The 23,845-nt window shown below is 34.5% G+C and overlaps 3 protein-coding genes and 1 long non-coding RNA gene across 4 annotated transcripts; 3 read left to right on the top strand and 1 right to left on the bottom strand.

Annotated features, from left to right (window-relative positions):
• The first annotated feature begins 315 nt into the window (after positions 1-315).
• LOC120113810 lies at positions 316-2,260 on the top strand. The gene is made up of 8 exons (XM_039134861.1): positions 316-430; positions 689-772; positions 860-925; positions 1,009-1,106; positions 1,205-1,330; positions 1,427-1,762; positions 1,859-1,924; positions 2,018-2,260. Exons 2-8 carry the CDS (start codon positions 712-714, stop codon positions 2,168-2,170), a joined length of 906 nt encoding a protein of 301 aa, XP_038990792.1. The 5' UTR covers positions 316-430; positions 689-711; the 3' UTR covers positions 2,171-2,260.
• On the bottom strand, positions 585-19,325 carry LOC120113813. The gene is made up of 3 exons (XR_005515342.1): positions 19,315-19,325; positions 3,618-3,623; positions 585-663 (listed from the first exon to the last, which is right to left on the bottom strand). It is a non-coding gene; the product is annotated as an uncharacterized LOC120113813 (long non-coding RNA).
• LOC120113812 (expansin-A6-like) lies at positions 3,887-5,106 on the top strand. The gene is made up of 3 exons (XM_039134862.1): positions 3,887-4,115; positions 4,197-4,515; positions 4,645-5,106. Exons 1-3 carry the CDS (start codon positions 3,953-3,955, stop codon positions 4,940-4,942), a joined length of 780 nt encoding a protein of 259 aa, XP_038990793.1. The 5' UTR covers positions 3,887-3,952; the 3' UTR covers positions 4,943-5,106.
• LOC120113809 (E3 ubiquitin-protein ligase PRT6-like) lies at positions 10,656-22,000 on the top strand. Its single transcript, XM_039134860.1, is given in 25 exon segments — positions 10,656-11,007; positions 11,172-12,284; positions 12,514-12,787; positions 12,790-13,266; positions 13,297-13,725; positions 13,825-13,963; positions 14,459-14,702; positions 14,784-15,506; positions 16,023-16,214; positions 16,310-16,983; positions 17,575-17,626; positions 17,708-17,783; positions 17,786-18,346; positions 18,815-19,023; positions 19,672-19,900; positions 19,903-20,022; positions 20,025-20,102; positions 20,105-20,204; positions 20,293-20,397; positions 20,546-20,612; positions 20,691-20,745; positions 20,748-20,767; positions 21,302-21,370; positions 21,481-21,535; positions 21,619-22,000. Coding segments are annotated over 25 exon segments (6,135 nt in total). The 5' UTR covers positions 10,656-10,953; the 3' UTR covers positions 21,639-22,000.
• The last annotated feature ends 1,845 nt before the right edge of the window (positions 22,001-23,845 follow it).

Genomic DNA, 23,845 nt, shown 5'->3' with positions numbered 1-23,845 from the left:
AATTAATGGGATTTTGCTGTAATAATAAGCAAATGAATAAATTTGGACCGTGGAAAACAAAACAACAAAATGTAAAGATTTAAGGAAATTCCTGTAGGACAGCTAACTCTGTTTTCTTTTATTTTGTCCAGTAGAAGGATTTGATTTTGTTGGCTTTGGGTTGCTTCCTAGTTCCTATTACTTTCTACACATTAAATATAGCAAGAAAAATAATGATTTTTTTCAAAACAAGTTAATTAAACGTGATTAACTTGAATAGCCAACCCTCTTTCTTTGCCTATAAAAGCCCATTTCAGCCTCTGTTCTCCTTCCCCCTCTCCCTTCGCTCTCTCTTCTTCGTTGAGAACAATATTACAATCTCTCTGCTTCCTCCGTTTCATAGCCTTTCGAAGACTCTTCCTATCATTAGCTTTCCTTGTTTTTTAAACCGGTATGGTAACTTATTCATTGCATGGCCTTAAGAATTTTCTTGCATTTTCATCCATTTCTTTGTCATGCTTTTGCTAAAAAGCTTTCTGGGTTTTTGTTCATGAAAACTGCTTTCCGTTTCTTATTTGTTTTTAACATTTTAAAGTTATTTTGCTTGCATTATTGAATACGTGTTCTAGAAATTCGGCATTCAAGTTGTGGTTGTGATGTATCCACTCGTGAACTCATCAATGTCTGTCGTTTCCATTGCTTAATTTAGGTCCTTTGATCAACGTCCAAAAAATGGAATACGAGGATAGATACAGTCTAACTCAGAGGCCTAAATACGATTGCCTTTTGTTTGGTAAGCTCCTTTACTTTAGAAACATCATGATTTTAGACTAATTCAACGAAAATGCAAATATATTTAACAATTTGGTTGAATTTGCAGATCTTGATGATACCCTTTATCCAAAAAGTTCCGGCCTTGCAAGAGAATGTGGGAAGAATATTAGAGGTAAAGGATTTGTGTTCTGATGCATGGGTACTACCATTTTTACTATCAAGAATTCATGGTAATCTGATTTTATTTTGTTGCAGATTACATGGTTGAAAAACTGGGTGTAGAAAGGGAGAAAGTTGTTGAATTGTCCAACCTCTTGTATGAGAATTATGGGACAACAATGGCTGGCCTTAGGGTATGATTTCCTTCCATTAAACCTTTCCTTTTTCAAGCATCCTTTTCAGTAGGGGAAAAATATAAATTTAATATGTATATTTTTTCTCTTATTTGCAGGCTGTTGGTTATGAATTTGACTATGATGAGTACCATAATTTTGTTCATGGAAGACTTCCATATGAGAACCTAAAACCTGATCCTTCATTGAAGAGTTTATTGCAGACTTTGCCTCTTCGAAAAATTGTTAGTTTGTTTACTTGATGCACAAGCAAGTATTGGTCATGTTTTTATTTATTTATTTAAAATGTCTCCTAACAGAACTTGATCTCTTGTTTTTAGATATTCACAAATGCAGACAGGGTCCATGCCGTTAAAGCCCTCGCTAAACTCGGGTTGGAAGACTGTTTCGAAGGGATTATCTGCTTCGAGACTCTCAATCCTACCCATAGGAACATGGTTTCGGATGACGAAGACGAAATCGAGTTCTTAGGATCCACCGCTGCTGCTACTACTACAGCCAATGCTCCTAGAAGTTGTCAAATTTTCGACATAATTAACCATTTCGCTCGCCCCAACAATGGTGCACCATTACCCAAGACCCCCGTCGTTTGCAAGCCGCAGGAATCTGCCATAGAGCGTGCTCTCAAGATTGCTGAAATCGACCCTCAGAGAACAGTAAGACGATGGATAATCCACCGTTGTGCATTTCGAAACTCGTTGCATTTTAACACTCTACTGATGTTTTCCTTCTTTGGATTTTTACTGTTTCAGTTGTTCTTTGAGGATAGCGTCCGCAACATCCAGGCCGGAAACCGCGTCAGTCTTCACACTGTGATGGCAAGTCCTTGAAAACTTTCTTGTCTTACTTAACACACATAGTCCCTTAAAAACAACCATGAAACTAACTCGAAGAATTAAAATTTTATGCAGATTGGCACTTCCCAGAAACCCAAAGGTGCAGATTTTGCATTAGAAAGCATTCACAACATCAAGCAGGCGATACCAGAGCTGTGGGAAACTGGTCGGATATCTGAAGTCAATTATCCCGGACAAGTTGCAGTTGAAACATTCGTGACAGCTTAGATCCCATGTTGTCTCCATTCCTTGTTACTGTTTAGAAGATGTATATTTATATAATCTAATAAAAAATAAAAGAAAATTTCCTTTTTTGAGTAAAAAGAGTTGTCCTTCCCCTGTTTCAGGTGACTTAATCAGTGTTGTCTTAATCGATCTTAAAGGCCGTATTTATGATATGAATAAAATATATGAGAAATAATTTAATAATTTTGCCTTCAAATAATGGAGGTATTGTACATAATATATTTGAAGATCACAAAGGTCAGCTTGATGCATGAAAGAACAATGAACTTGACTTATTATGATTAACGTATTAGTTCAGACAATGTATGTGTTTTAAGCTTATCGGGAGGGATAAGCTCAAAATTGTGTAAAGTTGCAGGAAAGCAATATTCAGCTGCATCTGGTTTAATAGAAATTACGAGTAAAATTGCATTCAGATGAGCATCCGCAAGGACCCTAACCGTGCTAGCCAAGTTACCTCAACTATGAGCTATGGGCCTCAAATTTTTCACCCATTTTAAACTGAAAACATGTTTAAGTATATTTAAATCTAAAACCTTACAAAAAACTTAATTATTCATGTTATTTGTTTTTTTTTAATTTTGATAAAAAAATCAAGTTAAACATTTTTACCAAATAATTTAGTGATAGCCCACAATGAAATGGGGATGGGTGAAGCAAATTATATTGGTTGGGTCCATGGTTGGAACCAACATTAATTAACCTTTTTCAGGTCAAATCAGAGCAAAGTAAAAATCAGGATTATAATAAATCGCAGCAAAGTCCTGATGTAGCACAAGTCTGCTTACAGATATTGCTCTTCTCATAAAGCATTTTCATTCTCACAGTCGATCTTTTTACAACTTGCAAGAAGTTACCGTTGTCATTTATCAACATTGGAAACTATCTTTATATTGACATCAAAATTGTTTGTTTTTTCTTGGGGGACCATGTAAGTTCTAATGGGAGCACCATAGCTTCATTTTATGATGGTTTTCTTCACAGAGAAGATTATTCTAATATCTTATCTGCAAAAGGGTATCTAAAAGTTCTTGTAGATCACAATACATATGCAAATACTGAAACTTTTGTGCCTTCTAGCTTGATGACAAGCTTTGAAGATTGTGAGCTTATGGGCCACAAGCAGAGAAAAAAAACATCAGTAGAAAGATTGATTCCAAGATGGAGTTAAAGGCAAGGGACACGGGCATCGTCTACTCTTTTAACTTGTTCTATGAATATTGCCAATGGAATATCCACATTCAAGATTCAGTAACCTGAAGCAGTTCCAGTTTAGAAAGCCACACCAAAGGTTAAGAATTTATATTTTGGGAAATTTATTATTAATAATTTCATAAGGAAACTGGTTTTCTGGGTTGTATAAATATCATAAATACTCGCTTGTAAAGATGCAGGAATGATCAGATAAATGTGGGGTTTCAGTGATCACTGTGACCTGAATAAGAAAAGCCCACTAGCCATGATGCCCTAATAAATAACCTGAAACTGAGTTTTAAAACTCGAATTAACCTAAACTAGACTCACTCAATCCAAAACTTAACATTGGCAGCAGAATAAAAGACGAGTTTTGGTCCCCACACGCCACCAGTTATGCAGTTTTACTTCCCTCACGCCACTCGTTTTTATCGTCTACTGTTTCTTTAGTCTCGTATCTTTCAGGCTCAGCTCACCCTCATTAAGTACCCCTATCTTCTTTCATTCGTTTAAATATCAACATTTCTCTCTGTTTCTCTTTTCATATTTTCCCTTCCATGAAAAACAAAAATGCCCGCTGCATTTTCTTCCTCGACTGTGCTCTGCGTTGCTTCATTGTTGCCCTTTCTTGTTGTGGTGGTGAATGCTAGAATCCCTGGAGTCTACTCCGGTGGTGCTTGGGAAACTGCTCATGCTACCTTCTACGGAGGCAGCGATGCTTCTGGAACAATGGGTAATTTGCTATCTAATGTTGTAATCTCTGAACTTCAACCAATGTTTCCTAAAACCATTAAAATTTGTTGGGTTTTTTTAGGAGGTGCATGTGGATATGGCGATCTCTACAGCCAAGGCTACGGCGTTAACACGGCGGCTTTAAGTACGGCGCTCTTTAAAAATGGGCTTAGCTGCGGAGCTTGCTTTGAGATTAAGTGTGCAAATGACCCAAAATGGTGTCACCCTGGGAGTCCTTCCATTATCGTCACTGCTACTAACTTTTGCCCTCCTAACTATGCTCTACCGACTGACAATGGCGGATGGTGCAACCCTCCACGCCCTCACTTTGACCTCTCCATGCCTGTGTTCCTCAAGATCGCCCAGTACCGTGCTGGTATTGTACCTGTCTCCTTCCGTAGGTGAGTTCAGTTTGGAATTAAAATATAGGCACTGAAGTTTAATGTTGAATATAATAAAGGGATTGAAATTAGAGTTTGACCTGTTATTTTTTACTGCCGTTAATTAACTGTTTTATTATCATCTTTAAGAGTGCCTTGCCGAAAGCAAGGTGGGATGAGATTCACCATCAACGGATTCCGTTACTTCAACTTGGTTATGGTCACCAACGTCGCTGGTGCAGGGGATATCGTGAAGGGGACCAAAACCGGTTGGTTGAGCATGAGCCGTAACTGGGGTCAGAACTGGCAGTCGAACGCCGTCTTGGTAGGTCAGGCACTCTCGTTTAGAGTCACGGGCAGTGACAGGCGAACCTCCACCTCTCGTAACGTGGCGCCAGCTGATTGGCAGTTCGGCCAAACCTTCACGGCCAAGAATTTCCGCGTTTAAAATCCCAGATCATCACCATTTCCGTTTTAATTTGAATTAACTTCTTTGTTTACCGCCCTTCCATTTTCCCGGAAAATTTGAAGTGCTGTGTCGGCGGGTAAAAAACGCAGAAGTAAGAACAACCAAAAAAAAATGAGGTTTTGGATTTACCGAAATGGTAAAAGGTTGCAATGGGGGCTGAAGTTGCTGCAAATCATAGAGGGGAGAGCCCGCAGCCCGCAGCCCGCAGCACTTGATCATATAGTGATTGCCTTTATATTAAAATGAATCGCTTGTTCCAACCTCTGTTTCTTTACTGAAGCTTTTAAAAGATGTCTTCGCCACTCAAATTAATGCTTGTAATGTAGTAGTTGCGATGTGTGTCATTCATTTTTATGAAGTATTAGTTTTTTTTAAATAATGTTGCTATGAATTTACAAATGTAGATTATATATAATTTTACCCATTAATTAGTATTGTTCATTCATTTATCCATATATATAAGAATTATTATTTTGTAAGATAAAAAGGCATAAGAGGCCTTTGTATTTTTTGGGGGGGAAAATCAACGTGGCTCTATAATTATTATTTTCATCTAATGTAGTTACTCATAAAACATATTTAATGTGACTCTTTGATTAACGTTTTTCGTCGTTGACCGTTACAATGTTTACTTGGCTATTCACGGTGTTGATGTGATGGTCCATGGTAGCTGATGATGTGGCAGGTGGCCTAAATTGATTTTTTGGCTTTGTTTGAGCGTCAAATTGATTTTTTAAAAAAGTTTAGAGGCTTGTATATATATTTTAAAATAAAATTTATTTTAAAAATTTAAATATAATAATATTTAAAAAATAAAAATACTAAAAATAAAAAATAATTTACTAAAACTTTAATTATATAATTTAAAAAATGGTAAAAATATAATTAAAATTAATATATATATATATATATATATATATATAAACTATAAAATTATAACTTATAAATTATTAAAAATTGTTTTTAAAAAAATAACATATACATGTAACATATAGTTATATTACCAACACTTATTATTCTTATTGGATTAGTCGAGAGTTATAGATTTTGTATTTAAATATAATTAGGAAAAATAATAAAAATCTTCTATCAATACACACATTTACTATTACTTCGAACAATTCTAATGACTACTCGTAAATCATTGTACATCATCTAATAAACTAGTATATAAAGTGATGCTTAAAATGTTTGAAATATAATTAAATTTGTGTATTTATACAAGTAGCTTACGATGTTTCGAAGTTATATTTATATACAAAATCTGTAAGTATCGACTAATCCAATCAAAATACTTTGTATAAGTGTTGATGACACGACCATATATTAGATGTATATTTTGTATAATATATGTTTTTAAAAATATTTTTGATTTTTTAATAATTTATATTTTATTATATATTTAATTTTTTTTAATTTTTAATATATATTTAATTTTTTAGTATTTTTATTTTTAGTATTTTTATATAATTTTTTGAATAATTTTAAATTTGAAATAATTTTAATTTTCTAAAAAAACAAATCGCGGGATTTTTTTAAAAGGAATTTGGGTGTTGAACAAAATAAAAAAATCAATTTAGCCTATCTATTATGTCATCTGTCACGTCATTGGGCACAATGAACCATCACGTCAGCACAAACTATCATTCAACGCCGTAACAATTAACGACGAAAAAGGTTAGTCAATAATCACATTAGATATATTTTATGAGTTGGAGGATCACATTAGATGAAAAAATAATTTGAAAGTCATATTAATATTTTTTTCAAAATTACAAAGTACTTGATATTTTTTTTGCCTTTTTTAAATTACTTTTTTAATGTTCTCGTAACTTATACGTTTAAATGGGCGATTTTCCCGATATATCATCGGTGACCAGTATATTTTTCGATCTAACACCGGTCAGATTATATTTTCTGATCTAACACCCTTAGCAGTAAAGCGCGCCCCTGCACCGCGTTATACGATGATGTGGTGTCACGTGGGGTATAGTGCGCCCCTTGCACCGCGCTATACGGTGATCTGGCATACACGTGGGTATAGCGCGACCCCTTCAGCGCGCTATACCTGGATATCTGACACGTGGGGTATTATTTATTATCTTTATTTTAATTTTTTTTACCGTGGCTTTATTTTAGCAAATTTATTTTGTTTCCTTTTCCCATATTGGTTCGATTTTTTTAAAGTGAACTTTAATTATTTCCCATATTTGATTTAATTTGCATGTTTGTCTCAATTTGACTTTAATGCTCTTAATTTAGTTTTTCCTTCCTTAGGATATACGTGATTCATGCCGTGATTCATCCTTTTATTAAAAATCGCCAAATTAATATAGATACAAAGATAAATAATTTTTAATAAAAGGAAATATAATTAAGAAATTAAAAGAAGCAAAATAGGATGGAAACCATGGCATGAATCACGTATATCCTAAGGAAGGAAAAACTAAATTAAGAGCATTTAAGTCAAATTGAGACAAACATGCAAATTAAATCAAATATAAAAAATAATTAAAGTTCACTTTTAAAAAATCGAACCAATATGGGAAAAGGAAACAAAATAAATTTGTTAAAATCAAGGCACGGTAAAAAAAATTAAAATAAAGATAATAAATAATACCCCACGTGTCAGATATTCAGGTATAGCGCATTGCAGGGGCCGCGCTATACCCACGTGTATGTCAGATCATCGTATAGCGCGGTGCAGGGGCGCGCTATACCCCACGTGGCACCACATCATCATAGAGTGCGGTGCAGGGGGCGCGCTATACCCCACGTGGCGCCACATCATCGTATAGTGCGGTACAGGGGGCGCGCTTTACTGCTAAGGGTGTTAGATCGAGAAATATAATATGATCGGTGTTAGATCAAAAAATATACTATTCACCGGTGATATATCGAGAAAATCGCCGTTTAAATGTGTACCAATTCATAACCTCAAAGATATTGGATTTTTAGAAGACTTCCTTAAATCATGGGTAAGTTGGTGGATGGTGTAGAATAAGACCGTGCGGAGTGTATGATGGAGGGGCCAAATTCGAATTTTAATATAAAAATATTTTAAATTGAAATTGTTATTTATTGGTTATGAATATATATTGTAGAAGAAACCAATTGTGGGTAGCGAGGCAGTAGTGTAAAAGGTAAACAGCAAGTGTACGAGCTGAATGTCGGTAGACGGCGCACAAAGCCCATGTGGTGCCTTGGACTCGCACTAACCCTCTTCTCTTTATTTATCTTTCGTCTCTCTGCATTTTCTTCTTCTTTTTACCTTATTTGCCTCAACTTTTCCTTCAATATATGTTATATTTACTTTTACCGTGGCTAACATGACACCTTCAAAAAATAGCAAACCCACACGTGAATTAGTTAGAGGAAGTGATACTTTTTTTAGAAATCTTATACGTAAATAATTGTATTTTCAATATGTGTGTTGCAATAATTAAAAAAATTATAAATAAATAATATCTTACTATTTAAATAAATAAATAAATCATAATTGTTGTAGTACATATCATTGTAAATGAGATTAAAATGAAAGTTGAGCTCCTCATGTGTATTAATCTTCATTTATTAATTTTTAGGCTGATAATTATTACACAAAATAATCACCACACTTGAATTTGCACTAATGTGAAGATTTCTTTACTTTGAATGATGTTTTCGATGATAATATTTTCTTATTATGCATGCTAATTTTTAAAATAAAAAATAATTAAAATAATTTACTGTAAAATTTATAGTAAAAACAACAGATGAATAAATTATATAAAAAAGAAATATTACTTTTCAAATGTCTATATTTCAGAAGTTTGTATATAGCCACTAAATCGTCGATGGTAAAAGATTAAAAGAAGAAAAAAGATGAAGGATTAAAGAAAATGAAATGTTGTTATAAAGGACATTCATTAAATAATATTTATAATAATTTTTTTGGTATAAAAAAATTTAGGTCAAGGGGTGGTTTTCTCAGTTTAAGGTCAGGGCATACCTAAGATCCAATTGTGATTTACATAAGAATTTATAAATTGCTCACCAAGAGTGATAATAGTAAGATTCAAATTTGACCTTATAAACTCAATTTTTTAAATCTCAACTACTTGTACTGACACTCGTTCGTTGACATATTTATAATACTCCTTTTAGGATGTCCATTGTAAACTGTGTTTCATGAAAATTCTTACTAAGAAAAACTTTATAAAAAATATTCAGTAACAAAAAAAAGACTACGTCATGTTTTAATACACCAAATGGTTATCTATATAATTTATCCTAATATTAAATATTTTTTTATGAACCAAACGACTTCGATGGTTAAGTGATTTATTGTTATTTCTTGAGGATTCATGTTTAACCACCGTGTACATAAAAAATATGAACGTTCGTTATCAAAAGATTAATAGTCTTTTAACCGATACTATCGTATAATCATCCCGATTTATATAAAAAAAAACGTTTTTATTTCTGAAAGGTCGAATATTCTAAATCCACCAAAGGAATCATAAAGCCCCTTTCAAGACTGGATTTCTTAGCCCACGTATATAGCAATTCAATCGATTGGTATTGGGAAAAATTTTAGTTTATTTCGCGAGTCCAAAAAAATCTGAAACCCAATACCTCAAAGAAGCATGAAAACGAAAAGAAACGTAATTTCTTTTTCTATTTTATAACTTTTACCATGTATGTGCTCAAAATTATTTTGAAACGGTTTTACATATTAAATAACTAAAGTAATAAAAAGTTATTTATAAATTTTAGATCATATTATTTAAAAATTATATAAAATATAAATAATAATATAATCATAATAATATTACCTTCTTTGTCTCATTAAATCTGTCAATTATTGATTTTTTATCAATTTTTTAACTTTGATTCATTATTATTTTAAAATTTGTCATTGATAAAAATATAAAAAATATTTAAAAATCTTAAATTAATCAATTTTAAATATATATTTATAAAATTTAATTGTTTAAAATATTTAAAATAATCATAATCAAAGCCTAAAAATGTTTACTTTTAAAAAATCAACAAGGGACACATTTAATGGAACATATGGAATAATATATTTTAGCTTAATTAACTTGTAATGGAAGTATAGATTTTTTGGATTTAATATTAAATTTATTTTTCAATATTTATATTTTTCGTCATTTTATTCTTATTTTTCTGTTTAATAAAATTTAACTCTTAGTATTTTTTAGAAAAAATATTAAATTTAACTTTTTAACTTTTAATATTTAATTGAATCGTTATTTTAAAATAGAAATATTAAAATGATAAACTTTTATTGAGATTGACATGGAATCTCATATGTATGTATATTTTATTTTATTTTATATTATAAATTATGTATTAATCTAACATTAAACAAATAATTTTATATTAATGTGAAATATATATAAATTATTATTTTAATTTTATTAAAAATTCAATATTTTTATTTGATTAAATTACTTTCTGATGAGTTAAAAATCAAATTTAAATTAAGAATAAATTTCATACAAATACAAATATTAACAACTGATTTTGTTGACGTGCCTAAATGCAATAACGAAGAAGCTTTTAGAGAAGTGAGAAAGGATATTAATATAATTATAATCCAAAGAGACGACAGCATGAACACGCTATCCCTCATACTATTCCAGACAACCTAGAACCACCGCCTTGAAGAAAAAGAAATTAAGGGAGAGTGAGATATAATTATTGATATAAAAGTTAATAATTATATAAAGTATGAGAGAAACCGAAGGCCTGTTTGGTTAATTGCTTTGCCCAGAGTGAACGACTAGATGAATGAGTGGGAATCAATCGTCAGCGATTCGGGGACTTGATAAATTTCCGGGTTTTCTTTGGATTATTTCAAATTATATAAAGATTTCATCGAAGAAGTAAACCTGGGGAGTGAAGGAGGCTCCAGATTAGGGCCGTGCTTGTCTTGCGCCGATTGGCTGCTTCGTTACTGCCATTTAATTTTCCGTAAGAAAATGGAATCGCCTGCCGGTTCTTTGCCGATTAAGCCCCGTGATCGAGTCCTACGGGTACGTTATTTATTTGTTTAATTTTCAAATCGTTCAATCAGGTGAAATGTGAAAATGTTGAAACTTAATTTTACTTTATTCTATTTTTTTAAAAAAAATTGTACGATGCGAACTTGTTATTGTTGAAATGAATTAGCTGAAAAGAACTATTGATTTTGTACCAGAGGTTAGCTGCTGTAGGGATTCCAGTTGAGTACCTCGCAAGGTCTTATGAGGGGATAGTTGATTTTGTTAATGGTAATGAATTATTGTTGCCGGAGGTAGTTTCTGCAATCTTACCTGCGGACGAAGATGTGGCAGAGTCTATACAAGATAGTACTGTAAGGTCTGAGGAATGGATGTGTTTGAATATGAAAAATCAGTTCCGAGAGAGTATGCTTTGGTTACAGTGGCTGATGTTTCAGGATGAACCCATGAATGCTTTGAAAAACCTAGCGAATTCGGGTGCTGGTTTACGTGGTGTTTGTGGTGCAGTTTGGGGATCAAATGACATTGCCTATAGGTGCCGGACATGTGAGCATGATCCGACTTGTGCTATTTGTGTTCCCTGCTTCCAGAATGGGAATCACAAGGATCATGACTATTCAACTATATATACGGGTGGTGGTTGCTGTGATTGTGGGGATGAAACAGCTTGGAAAGAGGAGGGGTTTTGCTCGAAGCATAAAGGTTCAGAACAGATTCAACCACTTGATGATAGCATAGCAATTTCTGTTGGTCCAGTGCTTGATGCACTCTTTATTTGTTGGAAAAACAAGCTATTTGCAGCAGAACGTGTATTTCATGAAAATATGAGAGCAACCGATCGTGGTGCTGAACTGAGGAAGGCTGCAAATGAACTTACTTATGTGGTCATTGAGATGCTTATAGAATTTTGCAAACATAGTGACAGTTTGCTCAGTTTTGTGGCTAGGAGGGTAATTTCTTTAGATGGTTTATTGGATTTTCTGGTCAGAGCAGAGAAGTTTGTTGGTGCTGGTGTTGCAAAGAAACTCCATGAATTGCTGCTGAAATTGCTGGCAGATCCTGTCTTCAAAAATGAATTTTCGAAAGCATTTTTAAGTTACTACCCAACCGTTATAAGTGAAGCCATAAAAAAGGGAAGTGACCGCATTTTCAATAAGAAGTACCCACTAATCTCAACTTTCTCTGTCCAAATATTCGCAGTGCCAACGCTAACTCCTTGTCTCGTGAAGGAGGTGAACCTATTGGACATGCTACTGAAATGCTTGGGAGACATTTTTCTTTCTTGTGCTAGAGAAGATGGACGTTTGCAGGTAATTTCTATTGGTCTTGTGTCCCTTTGTAAAATAGGTCATAATTGCACGAGGACATACAATTTTGGCATAAAAAAGAATAGAGCCAGAGATTTTTTCACATTCTATGTTATTTTGCTTATTGCAATAAAACATAACTCCTGAAAATGGTTATTGAAGAATTTATTTTACTAGTAGTGCGTTAGAATTTGACGGCCTATTTAAGTTTTTGTATTTTTGTTCTTTGCAGGCTGCTAAGTGGGGAAGCTTATATTACACCACAAACCGTGTAATTGAAGATATTCGGGTTGTCATGAGCCATGATGTAGTCTCCAGATACGCAATACATGAGCAGAAGGACATTTTAAGAACTTGGCTAAAGCTTTTGACTTTTGTACAAGGGATGAACCCTATAAAGAGGGAAACCGGCCTCCATATTGAGGAAGAAAATGAATCTATGCATTTGCTTTTTGTTTTAAGCTATTCTATTTCCAATATTCATTCTCTTCTGGTAGAGGGGGCATTTCTGTTGCCTCAAGTGAAGGGGAAAATATTCTTTCTTATGCTTATAAGCAAGATGTGGATGATGGAGATAGCATAAGGCATGCAAAAGTAGGAAGGCTCTCCCAAGAGAGTTCTGTTTGCAGTGGAACAGCAAGGAGTGTTTCAAAGACTACTGAAATTGGATCTGACTCTGTATCTCTTTTAATTCCCTCCTCTGCCATCTGGTTAATACAGGAGTGCTTAAGGGCTATGGAGACTTGGCTAGAAGTTGATGGTGGTACCTCTGCTGCTCTTCAGAGTTTATCTTCTTCAAATAGTAGCGGCAGTTCTGATAGCAATTTTTTGGCAATAAAGAAAACATTGTACAACATTAAGAAAGGAAAATATTTTGGGAAGCTAACTGGTTCAAGTGAGAATCATAGCTCACAATGTTCTCCTGTATATAGTGGAAATCAAGCAAGAGATGATATGGACATTGCTAAAAATAAAGGCTCAGACAGTAAAAGCATGCTAGCTGAAACTGATCCAGTTGCATGTGGTTATATGGGTGATGTCAGTGCCATGGAGACAGAATGTAGCATAGGACCACCTACTTTGCATATTTTGAGCTTGTGTGAATGGCCAGATATTGTTTATGATGTTAGTTCACAAGAGATATCTGTTCACATTTCATTATATCGATTGTTTTCCTTGCTTCTGCAGAAGGCATTGAGAATTTGTTACGGTGAATCTTTACTGCCAAATATAACAAATGCTTGTTCAGCAAGTTTGTTATCAGCACATGCAGATTTCTTTGGTCACATCCTCAGGGGCTGCAATCCTTTAGGGTTCTCTGCATCTGTTATGGAGCATCCCTTAAGGATTAGGGTATTTTGTGCTCAAGTTATTGCTGGAATGTGGCGGAAAAATGGGGATGCTGCCCTAGTATCTTGTGAGTGGTACCGCTCTGTTCGCTGGTAGGTTAAATTTGCTTTATTTTTTGTGCATAACTAGTGGGAAGAAGTCCCCTAAGTTTCTATTTCTTAGTTGTCAAGTTTTGATGTTCTTTACTTGCAGGCTGAACAAGGTTTGGAGCTTGATCTATTTTTGCTGCAGTGCTGTGCTGCACTTGCTCCTCCAGATCTCTACGTTAAGAGAATTGTAGTGTGTTTTGGGCTTTCAAACTACCTTTCTCTGACTCTCGAAAGGTCAAACGAGTATGTATTTATCCATTCTACTTTTACATCATTTAAATACTTTTAATTCATTTAGTTTCTTTGCTTTTCCCATTTGAATGAATAATTTTAAGGAATGCCCATTTTATTAGGAAACTTAGTACTAGACTAGGATGCTACTTTTGCTACTTGGTTGCCGCTCATATGGTAAATACCTTTTGTAATTTGGTCTAAGTTTCTTGCTTTGGCTTCCTTTTACATTCTCAAATCTAGATATTAAGTAAATTTAAATAGCAAAAAACAAAATTATATCCCTATTGTATAACTTAAACAGGAGCATGATGAATCCCTGTTGAAGTGAAAGCATTCTTTTGCATACATAAAATGTCAATTTTTTTGCTTTGGAAATGACATCAAGTAGCGAAGATGGCCCGGACATTCTCACTCCCTTGCACCCATAAGGACACTTATAAGATTCTGAATTTATGTTTGATATTATGAGACATATTTAGTATGCTAAACCGTACTGCCTTTCAGGTATGAGCCAGTTCTTGTTCAGGAAATGCTCACTTTAATCATGCAAATTTTACTAGAAAGGCGATTTTGTGGGCGCAACACAGCTGACAGTTTGAAAAGAGAACTGATTTATAAGTTAGCCATTGGAGATGCCACTCACAGTCAACTAGTGAAATCTCTACCTCGTGACCTTTCTAAATCTGACCAGCTTCAAGAAATTTTAGATAGGGTTGCTATATACTCTAATCCATCAGGCTTGAATCAGGTTGGAATATGTGGTCTTTATATATCCTTTCAATATCATGGGTTGCCATGTTAATATTTCATGATGTTGATGTTATGCCAGGGTATGTATTCATTGCGATGGGCCTATTGGAAGGAGCTGGATTTATACCACCCTCATTGGAACTCGAGGGATTTGCAAGTCGCAGAAGAAAGATACTTGCGTTTCTGTGGTGTTCCAGCAATGAGTACTCAACTGCCTAAGTGGACAAAAATATATCCTCCTCTTGAGGGAGTTGCTAGGATTGCAACATGCAGAGAGACCCTTAAGATTATTCGTGCAGTGTTGTTTTATTCTGTTTTCACTGATAAATTTATTGAATCACGTGCTCCTGATGGTATCCTTATGACAGCACTGCACTTGCTTTCATTAGCATTAGACATTTATTTGCAGCTGAATAGATCTGGTGGTGTAGAACGTCATATTGGAGATTCAAATTCTATTCTAGCTTTCGCTAGTGAAGAAATTACTGAATCAATGAACTATGGTGCTGGCAAACAGTGTCTGTTATCACTACTTGTTGCACTAATGAGAATGCATCGGAAAGACAATGTAAACAGCTATATGGAATCCAGTAACTGCAGTTTCTCTCCTCTGATTGAAGGTTTATTGAAAAAGTTTGCTGGAGTTGGTTCCCAATGCATGACCATACTGCAACAACTTGCGCCTGAAGTGGTCAGCCACCTATCAGAATCTACTTCTAACACTGAGAGAAGTACATCAAGTTCAGCCTCTGATAGTGAGATGCGCAAGGTGAAAGCTCGTGAAAGACAAGCTGCCATAATGGTGAGTGAAACAATCTTGAAAAATGTCTGATAGGATGCTCTGGTGAAAGATCTAAACAATCTTGATTTTAGCAATTTGCTCCTCTATTAACATAAACTTCAATGTACTTGGCCTGTATAAAAAAATCATCTGTGATTCCTTTAAAATGAGGATTGATTAAAACAGAGTCCAATATCTCTTTTCTGAATCTTGTATTTTTGTGGAAGTGATCTGGGTTTCACCTCATAATGGGGGATTGCTACTCATTGAATTATGCCATGTTCATTTATTTTCTGGCCTGGTGAAAAAGCTTGTATTAATGCTAAATCGACAGTTTCCTGCATTTTAAGTGTTAGGTGCATTGCCTGACTGTTGATTAACTAACTGAATAGATCCTTTAAATGTGCCAATTCCTCACTGATATCTTTGGGTAACAGTGAGTCAATCGGAATGTGGAAGTTGAAGTAAAATGGAACATAATCTCGGTGTTAGTTTGTGGGTTTGAATCATTTCTGTATTCTGTAATTCTTCCTGCAGGCAAAAATGAAAGCAGAGCAGTTTAAGTTTTTGTCAAGCATCGCTTCCACTGCGGCTGATGATACAAAATCTGAAGCAGAAGTCTCTGATTCTGATTCAAAAAATGAAGCAGAAGGTGCTGTGCAGCAGAGTTGCTCCCTTTGCCATGATCCTACTTCCAAAGATCCTGTTTCTTTATTGGTTCTTCTCCAAGTAAGTGTTTAGTCTTCAGGTTATCCATTACTTTGAGACAAACAGTTTCTTCTTCTTTCCTTAAAGAATTAATATTTACTATTTCTTGAAAAAAGAAATCTAGGCTTTTGAGCTTTGTTGATAGAGGACCTTCATCATGGGATCAACTTTCAGACAAACAGCAAGGTTATATTCCCACAAATAGGTCAACCAATCAGTCTGGGTCAAATGCCTCTGCCAGCAGTTCAGGATTGGCTTCTTTTTCAGCGCAGTTGACTGAAAATTCAATTGAGTCTAACAATAATGAGCAGGGGCAAGATAGGGAAGTAAATGCTATTCTTGAGTTTTTCAAGTCTCGATTTCCTTCAGTGAGGAGCATTCAAGCACCTTTCACGTCTACTGATGCGAGGGAAAGTAGTGGCTATAGTGTGGGGAAGGTTGAGGAAGATATGTACATATCTATTTGTAACGAAATGCGTGATATTTCATTAAGCTCAAGCTTTAGAACAGATGAAGCACCTTCTGCTGTTGGATGTTCCTCAGAAAACTGCAGGGATGCTGAATCTGACATACTTGGAAAATACATTGTTGCACTTTCAAGTGAGACAATTGAAAACTCTCTGGGTAATATAAACACTGATATTGATAGAGAGTTGACGGAATCCACTTCACAGCCTCTTGTTTATGATGGATTTGGCCCATTAGATTGTGATGGAATTTATCTGTCTACTTGTGGGCATGCTGTACATCAGAGTTGTCTTGATCGCTATTTATCATCACTGAAGGAACGGTAAGTCTTCTGAAAAAATATCATTTTCGTTCTTATAGATAGATTTGCTTATTTTTTTTAACATTATTCCGAATGTCAATAATAGAGTGAGAATTCAATGGCTCATGCAACCATATACCACTGATCTTTCTCAAAGCAATTATGAGGTGTTAACTTAAAGTTTAGTTCATTGTTTGTACTTCATATTGTCCTTTTGGTGAGCATGCTTTACTACTGAAAAGTATAGATTTGGAGCTTGAATCACGTAATTGTAATTTTCCATGCCTAAATTTGTTTCCATTGAAAGGCTACTAGCCTTGTAGTCTGGGTTGACTTCAATCTCATCGTGGCTTTTATTATTGTGCCTTTAAAGGGTTAGTTTTGACCTTATAATGCCTTTTATAATTGTGATTCTGTTAGTTGAGACCTGAGGACGCCTTGTGGAATCTTGAGTTTATGATTTGGATAGGTTTTGAAATTTATTTGTAATTTCATTTATCAAGGAACCAGAAGTTGCAGAAATGCCTTTAGCTTGGAGACTTTAAATGATGCTTGCCTAGAAGTGATCTGGCATAAAAGTGCATAAGATATCTTCTTGCTCTGTGGTTGCAGATTTGCACGGAGGAGTTTCTTTGAGGGAGCACATATTGTGGATCCTAATCAGGTACTAGCTTCACAAAAAATTATTCTTATGCAAAACCGTATCTGACATTTGATGTTGACCTTGTACGTTTGTTTTTGTCAGGGAGAGTTTTTGTGTCCTGTGTGTCGTAGGCTAGCAAATTCTGTCTTGCCTGTAGTGAATGGTACTCTCCAAAAGATGGAAGGAAGCCTACGACTTCAACTGTTGATCAAATGCCTTCTTTTGGTTCTCAATCTTCAGTAAGCAAAGAAACTGGTTCACTTCTCCTTCAGCCGGGTTTATGTCTTCTAAATACCGCTGCCAAGATGGTTGGGAGACCTCATTTCTTTGAAGCTCCTTCTCTTCAAAGAAAAGAAAGTTTAAGTCAGGATCTCGAGCCTATATCTCGTGTGCTGTCTAAAATATATTTTTCGAAAAAGCGGGATAGATTCTTAGGATCTCCGAGGTTAAGCCTGCCAATAATTTTATGGGATACTCTTAAGTATTCCCTTATGTCAACAGAAATTGCTGCTCGCAGTGGAAAGACGTCTATGGCCACAAATTATACTCTTACTTCTTTGTATAAGGAGTTCAAATCTTCTAGTGAATTTATATTTTCCTTGTTGCAAAGAGTTGTCCAGAACCTGAGCAGTACAAATTCTCTTCTTGCTCTTCAAAGATATAGAGGTCTCCAACTGTTTTCAGTCTCTATTTGCTCTGGGGTTGTCCTGGATAACCACAGCACCATAAATAAACAAGAAGGTATGGTTTTAACTAATTATTGCTTTAAGATTCACTTGAAATTTGGCACATTTATGAAGAATTTTTATACTACGTTCTTGATGCTGTAGATATATTTAACAAATAGAAATCATGGTTTATCCAAGTTTGATGCTGCTTATGTGTTTTGAAGCATCTGTAGTCTTTTGATGGTTTGTGGGTTACAAAAAATTGAAATAGGTCATTGCCAAAACTGAAGCACGATGATAAAACTTCCACTCATTCTAAGGAGATGGCCTTTGGCTACTTAACCAATAGCAGGGATAAAGGGGCGTAAGAGGGAAGAATGTTCTTAAGAAAGTGAAGGAGGGGACCACAATTGTCATATGTGTGTGTTTGGTGTGTTGGTGGATGTTTGTCATATTTTGCATTAAATGTACATACAACTATAAATTGTCTTCCTTTTGGATTCTTGTGCTATAAATTGGACTCTTGATTGTATGTTGACAGACAATCTTCTTCGTATCTTGAAACAAGATGATAAGGAAGCGTTATATCCTGATATTCAATTATGGAATCGGGCATCTGATCCTGTTCTTGCTCGTGACCCTTTCTCGTCATTGATTTGGGTTCTCTTCTGTCTTCCCTGCCCCTTTTTCTCATGTGAGGAGTCCTTGTTATCCCTTGTGCATCTCTTCTATGTTGTCTCTGTGATTCAGGTTTGCTACTATCACCCTTCATGTAGGTTCCTTTACTCTATTAGTATGATTTTCTTTCTGAACTTTCTGATGTCCAACATGAACAAGAATTTTGATTACAGACAATGTTTCTGGTCAATGAAACAATATGAAGAAACATTGACACTTCTAAACTTCTTGGGAAATATTTGTATGATTTTGTCTAAGAAACATGTTACGCATCTTACCTAAACCAATTGGCAGTAGGCGAAGAGACCCAATTTGAATATAACGACCACTGGAAATTGAAAACTTAACCTTTTTGAAACAGACCACTTTAATGGGCACCAGCACATGTAAGTGAAGATGGAGAACCTACCATGTGACATTCGGAAGGGGTATTAGGCAGAACTACATGCAATAACAACATAACATAACCTAGGGTTTGATATGATAAGAATCCAAGCTAAAACCAATTGGCAGGTGGAGAGGCCCAACTTGAATATAAATATCATAGGCAATCCAAGACTTCACTTCAGTGTGATATTTTTTCCTTCAGGATTTGTTTCAAAGGACAGCATTAACCGTTTGAAATTTTCCTTAAAGCAGTCATGTTCTATGAATGAAAGTATTAGTCAATATAATTTGGCACTGCAATAAAATTTCTGAATGTGATTTTGCTTATTTCAGGCTTTAATTATATGCTGTCGGAGACCTGGTTGTAAGATCAATGGATTAGATTCTCATCATCGTCTAATTACTGATATCTGTGGCGTTCTTGGAGAATCTGACTGTGCTCACTGGTATTTTGTGTCAAATGATGTTGATCATTCTTGTGATATTAGAGAAATGATTCGAAGTTTGAGTTTCCCATACTTGCGGAGATGTGCTTTGTTGTGGAAATTGCTCAACTCCTCTGCCCGGCACCATTCTGTGATAGGGATAATGTGTGGGAGTTGTCTCATGTGACAACTGATATGATGGATGCAGTTGAAAGTACTTCAGTGGAGCTTGGTGAAATACAAGAACTAGAGAAGATGTTTAGATTCATCCTATAGATGTTGTTCTTGAGGATGAAGTCTTGCAATCATTTGCACTAAAATGGTTTCATCACTTCAAAAGGTATATGGAACCTGCAGTTTCCAAAATGTTTTCTACTGCAATCCGGCAGTTCCATTTAAGTTGATGAACCTGCCTCATGTTTATCAAGACCTATTACAGAGGTTTGTTCCAATATCCGTTCTTAGACATGCCAGATATTGTTACTCTTTCAAGAATATGAAGTTCATGAGAATATATCCGTTTCAACAGGTACATAAAGCAGTATTGCCCTGATTGCAAATCTACACTTGTTGAACCTGCATTATGCCTTTTGTGTGGTAGATTATGCTCTCCAAGTCGGAAATCATGCTGCAGGTTAATTTTCAACTTCCTTTCTTTTGCTGATTCTGTGCTTAACGTGTGCATTTATCCATGATTCTATGGTATTTTGTTTTTTTAGATTCTTTAGTAAATCTATAGTACAGTCAGTACTGATATCTTTCTTTAATATTTGCCTTATTAGGGAAAGTGGATGCATGGCTCATGCAATGAACTGTGGTGCTGGTATCGGTGTATTTCTGTTGATAAGGGTATTGATCACCTAGTTTTTGCTTGGAACTTTAACCTATTTGCTTTAAGTGGCTAATAGTTTTTTACTGTTGTAACAGAGAACAACGATCCTGCTGCAAAGATGTGCACGTCAAGCTCCTTGGCCTTCTCCATATTGGATGCTTTTGGTGAAGAGGTAAAGCACATACTTTTTATCAGCAAAGTTTGTAGCAATCATGTATTTGGTAACTTGAGGTTGAAGCAGATAAAATATTGGTTAGTATTAAGTGTAATAGAAACAGACATATTGCACTTTCAGCGTCTTTTACTGTAACCTATGAAGGGTGGCTAGGATTTTGTTATCGCCTTATTAGTATCGGCCACACTAGGTTAGTAATTCATGAGCCTTGGGGAATTTAGCACCAAGGATCTACTTCGTTTGCAATTCAATGTGAAGGGACTTGGGAAATTTTGAAGGGTTGTTAATAAAGGTTAATCTTTTGATTGAACCTTAAAATTTTGAGATTCTGGAGCTGGTATATTTTCGTTGCTGTAAAATCATATGTAGAAGGTGAAAGTGTCCCTTGGAAATTATTCATTTTGTTGGAACTTATATGAGATACCAGAATTCTTAATGGTGTCATGGCCCTGAATCTTAAACTTTAAATTTGTACATGTTTGGGTTTCTTATGATCTATTTGTGATATTCTACGTCACTTCCATATTTTAGGATATTGAAATGCATAGAGGAAAACCACTGTACTTGAACGAGGAACGTTATGCTGCTCTAACTTACATGGTAATTTCTGAATCCTCTGTTTCCCTTTTATGTTTGTTGTCCATGACACTAGAGGTGGTTTTATATTTTCCGATGTCCATGCTTGTAATAATATGTTATCTCATTAATAGGTTGCTTCTCACGGTCTTGATCGGAGTTCCAAGGTTCTAGGTCAAACAACCATTGGTACCTTCTTCATGGTTTAGCTTGGTTTCATGATCAAGGTGTTGGTTAATATTTGGCTTCTTTTTTATTCCTCTATTCTATAGCAAGACATCAAATTGCTTAGAAAATGGTTCTACAAAACTGAAGGTTGCCGGTATCTGTAAATGACTGCACAAACTAAGGGTCTCGGACAACGATGATGGCATGTGCCCGTTTTAGCTGGACAACCCGGTAATCAGATCAGTTAAGTAGATCGAGTGCTTTTCTTTTTTCTTTGCCATTTGTGTATTTTTTACTCTTTGTTAATGAAAATGATTATTGAATCACTGGATTTTATGGGAGACGGTCTCCATCGGAGTTTTTAATCTTGTTTTTATTCAGCACTTCCTCATTATATTTTCTATTATTTTGATGGGTTTGTAATATGCTGTGTACATAGTTGTACATTTTCAAGAGATCTCAGCTATTCCCGTATGTTTCTGGTTAATTCAACATGTATTCCATTGGATTTAAATGTGAGAGGTATGGAGATTTAAAGAAACCATCTTATAATTACCTTAAATTATTAAGAGATATATAAATATTTGCATTTTAAGTTGTGACATGATTGATGGGGCCGAAGTTGTTAATGTTCTACATGGTCTGTCACAGCAGTTAAAATTCTCTAAAATCACATCATTAGTGTAGTACATATATTATTGTACCGAAAGCTAAGCTAACACTCAAAGAAAGGCGAAGGCAGTACAATCGTCCGAATCTGCAACAAATTTACATGACCCACTAGATTCTATTTGTTACACTGTTCGTAGCCATTCTCACCGTAGGACTATCAAATTGAATGATCGTAGTGGTTACGGAATAGGGAATGGGATTATTTTTTATTTAAATTGTTGAATTTATTTTAAAATACATATTTGTCTTGATTAAAATTCTGTATATAAGATATATTATTCAGGTGAATTATTTTTTATGTAGATATTTTACGTATATTCTAGTGAAATAGATATTTATAGGTGTATGATACCAACAATCGTCGAAAGGTTTTTCATGATTCATTTTAGTTAAGGTGTTTGTGATACTATTTTACTCTCTTATAATCAATATAATTTGTATTTCCAAATCTTCATAGATGAGCCTATGAATCATCTTCATAATAGCATGACTTGAAACTTTTATTAACAATTTTTATTATCCCACCATTGTCCACCTTAACTTCAAGTCTTCGGATATTGAATCTCCGAGTGTGATAGATAACTTCATATATGGCCCATAGTTTAGCTAGGAGAACCGAACAGCTTATATATAAAATAAGGTTATATTTTTTATAAATAATGTATCATAAAATAAATTTAAAAATACCGTTTATCTCCTTGTGTTACTTGCTTATCCTTAGGGTGCGTTTAATTCACGGAATGTAAGATTACAAGTGGGAATAACAGATTATCAGGGAATAGGATTACTGGGAATGTTGTATTTTGTGTTTGGTTGGTTTAGCATGAATGTAAGATTACCGTGCTTGTTTAAAAGAATAAAAGATTATTGGAATGTATATTTAACCAATTTGTATTTATTATATATTTATTTTTTTAACAAGTTGAATTCTACTATAATATTACTATAATTAATTTATATATTTTCTTTAAAAAATTTAAATTCATAAAATTTATATTAATGAAAGGGTAAAATTTTATTTAAACCCCTGAACTTCATATAAAATTTTAATTATAGATTTTTTTGTAAATCTAAAATAGTTTAAGGATAAATTTGTAATTTAACATTCGTAGAATTTTTATTATTCAATGACAGAATAAGAATATTTTTTTAAAAAAAATAAGGGCATCTTAGTCCAAAACGCCGGTAAGCCAACAATACCTAAGGGAAGGGAAGTAATGACATCCCCGATAATATACCAAAAAAATCCACTGTTGGTAATAAAACATTACCGGAAATGAGATTACCGGCCAACCAAACGGAGGAATATGGATTCTATTCTGCCAGTAATCCCCGAACCAAACACGCCCTTATGATTTTATTTATCTTTATAGTTTATCTCGTGATACATACATGTTCAGTCTTTTTCAGTGCCTAATCAAATTGCACATTTCATGGCTCGCTGTCAAAGTCGTATTCTTTTTTATTATTTTCCACCCTTTAAAATTAGAAAAAGGAGGAGTAAACTCTCTATATAGTTGATGGAGTTAATTTTAAAAAAATGTTGATCTGAATTGGATTTTAATTTATTTGTGAGATTAAATTAATTTTAGATTTAAGTCCAACAGCTTTCCATGGAAATCAAGTGTCATAGAACCCAACTACTATCTACATAAGATA

The sequence above is a fragment of the Hibiscus syriacus genome, unplaced genomic scaffold, assembly GCF_006381635.1.
Source record: "Hibiscus syriacus cultivar Baekdansim isolate YM2019G1 unplaced genomic scaffold, ASM638163v2 tig00110213_pilon, whole genome shotgun sequence".
NCBI lineage: Eukaryota > Viridiplantae > Streptophyta > Magnoliopsida > Malvales > Malvaceae > Hibiscus > Hibiscus syriacus.
The sequence above is the reverse complement of the archived record's forward strand: the minus strand, read 5'-3'. Positions and strand labels throughout refer to the sequence as shown.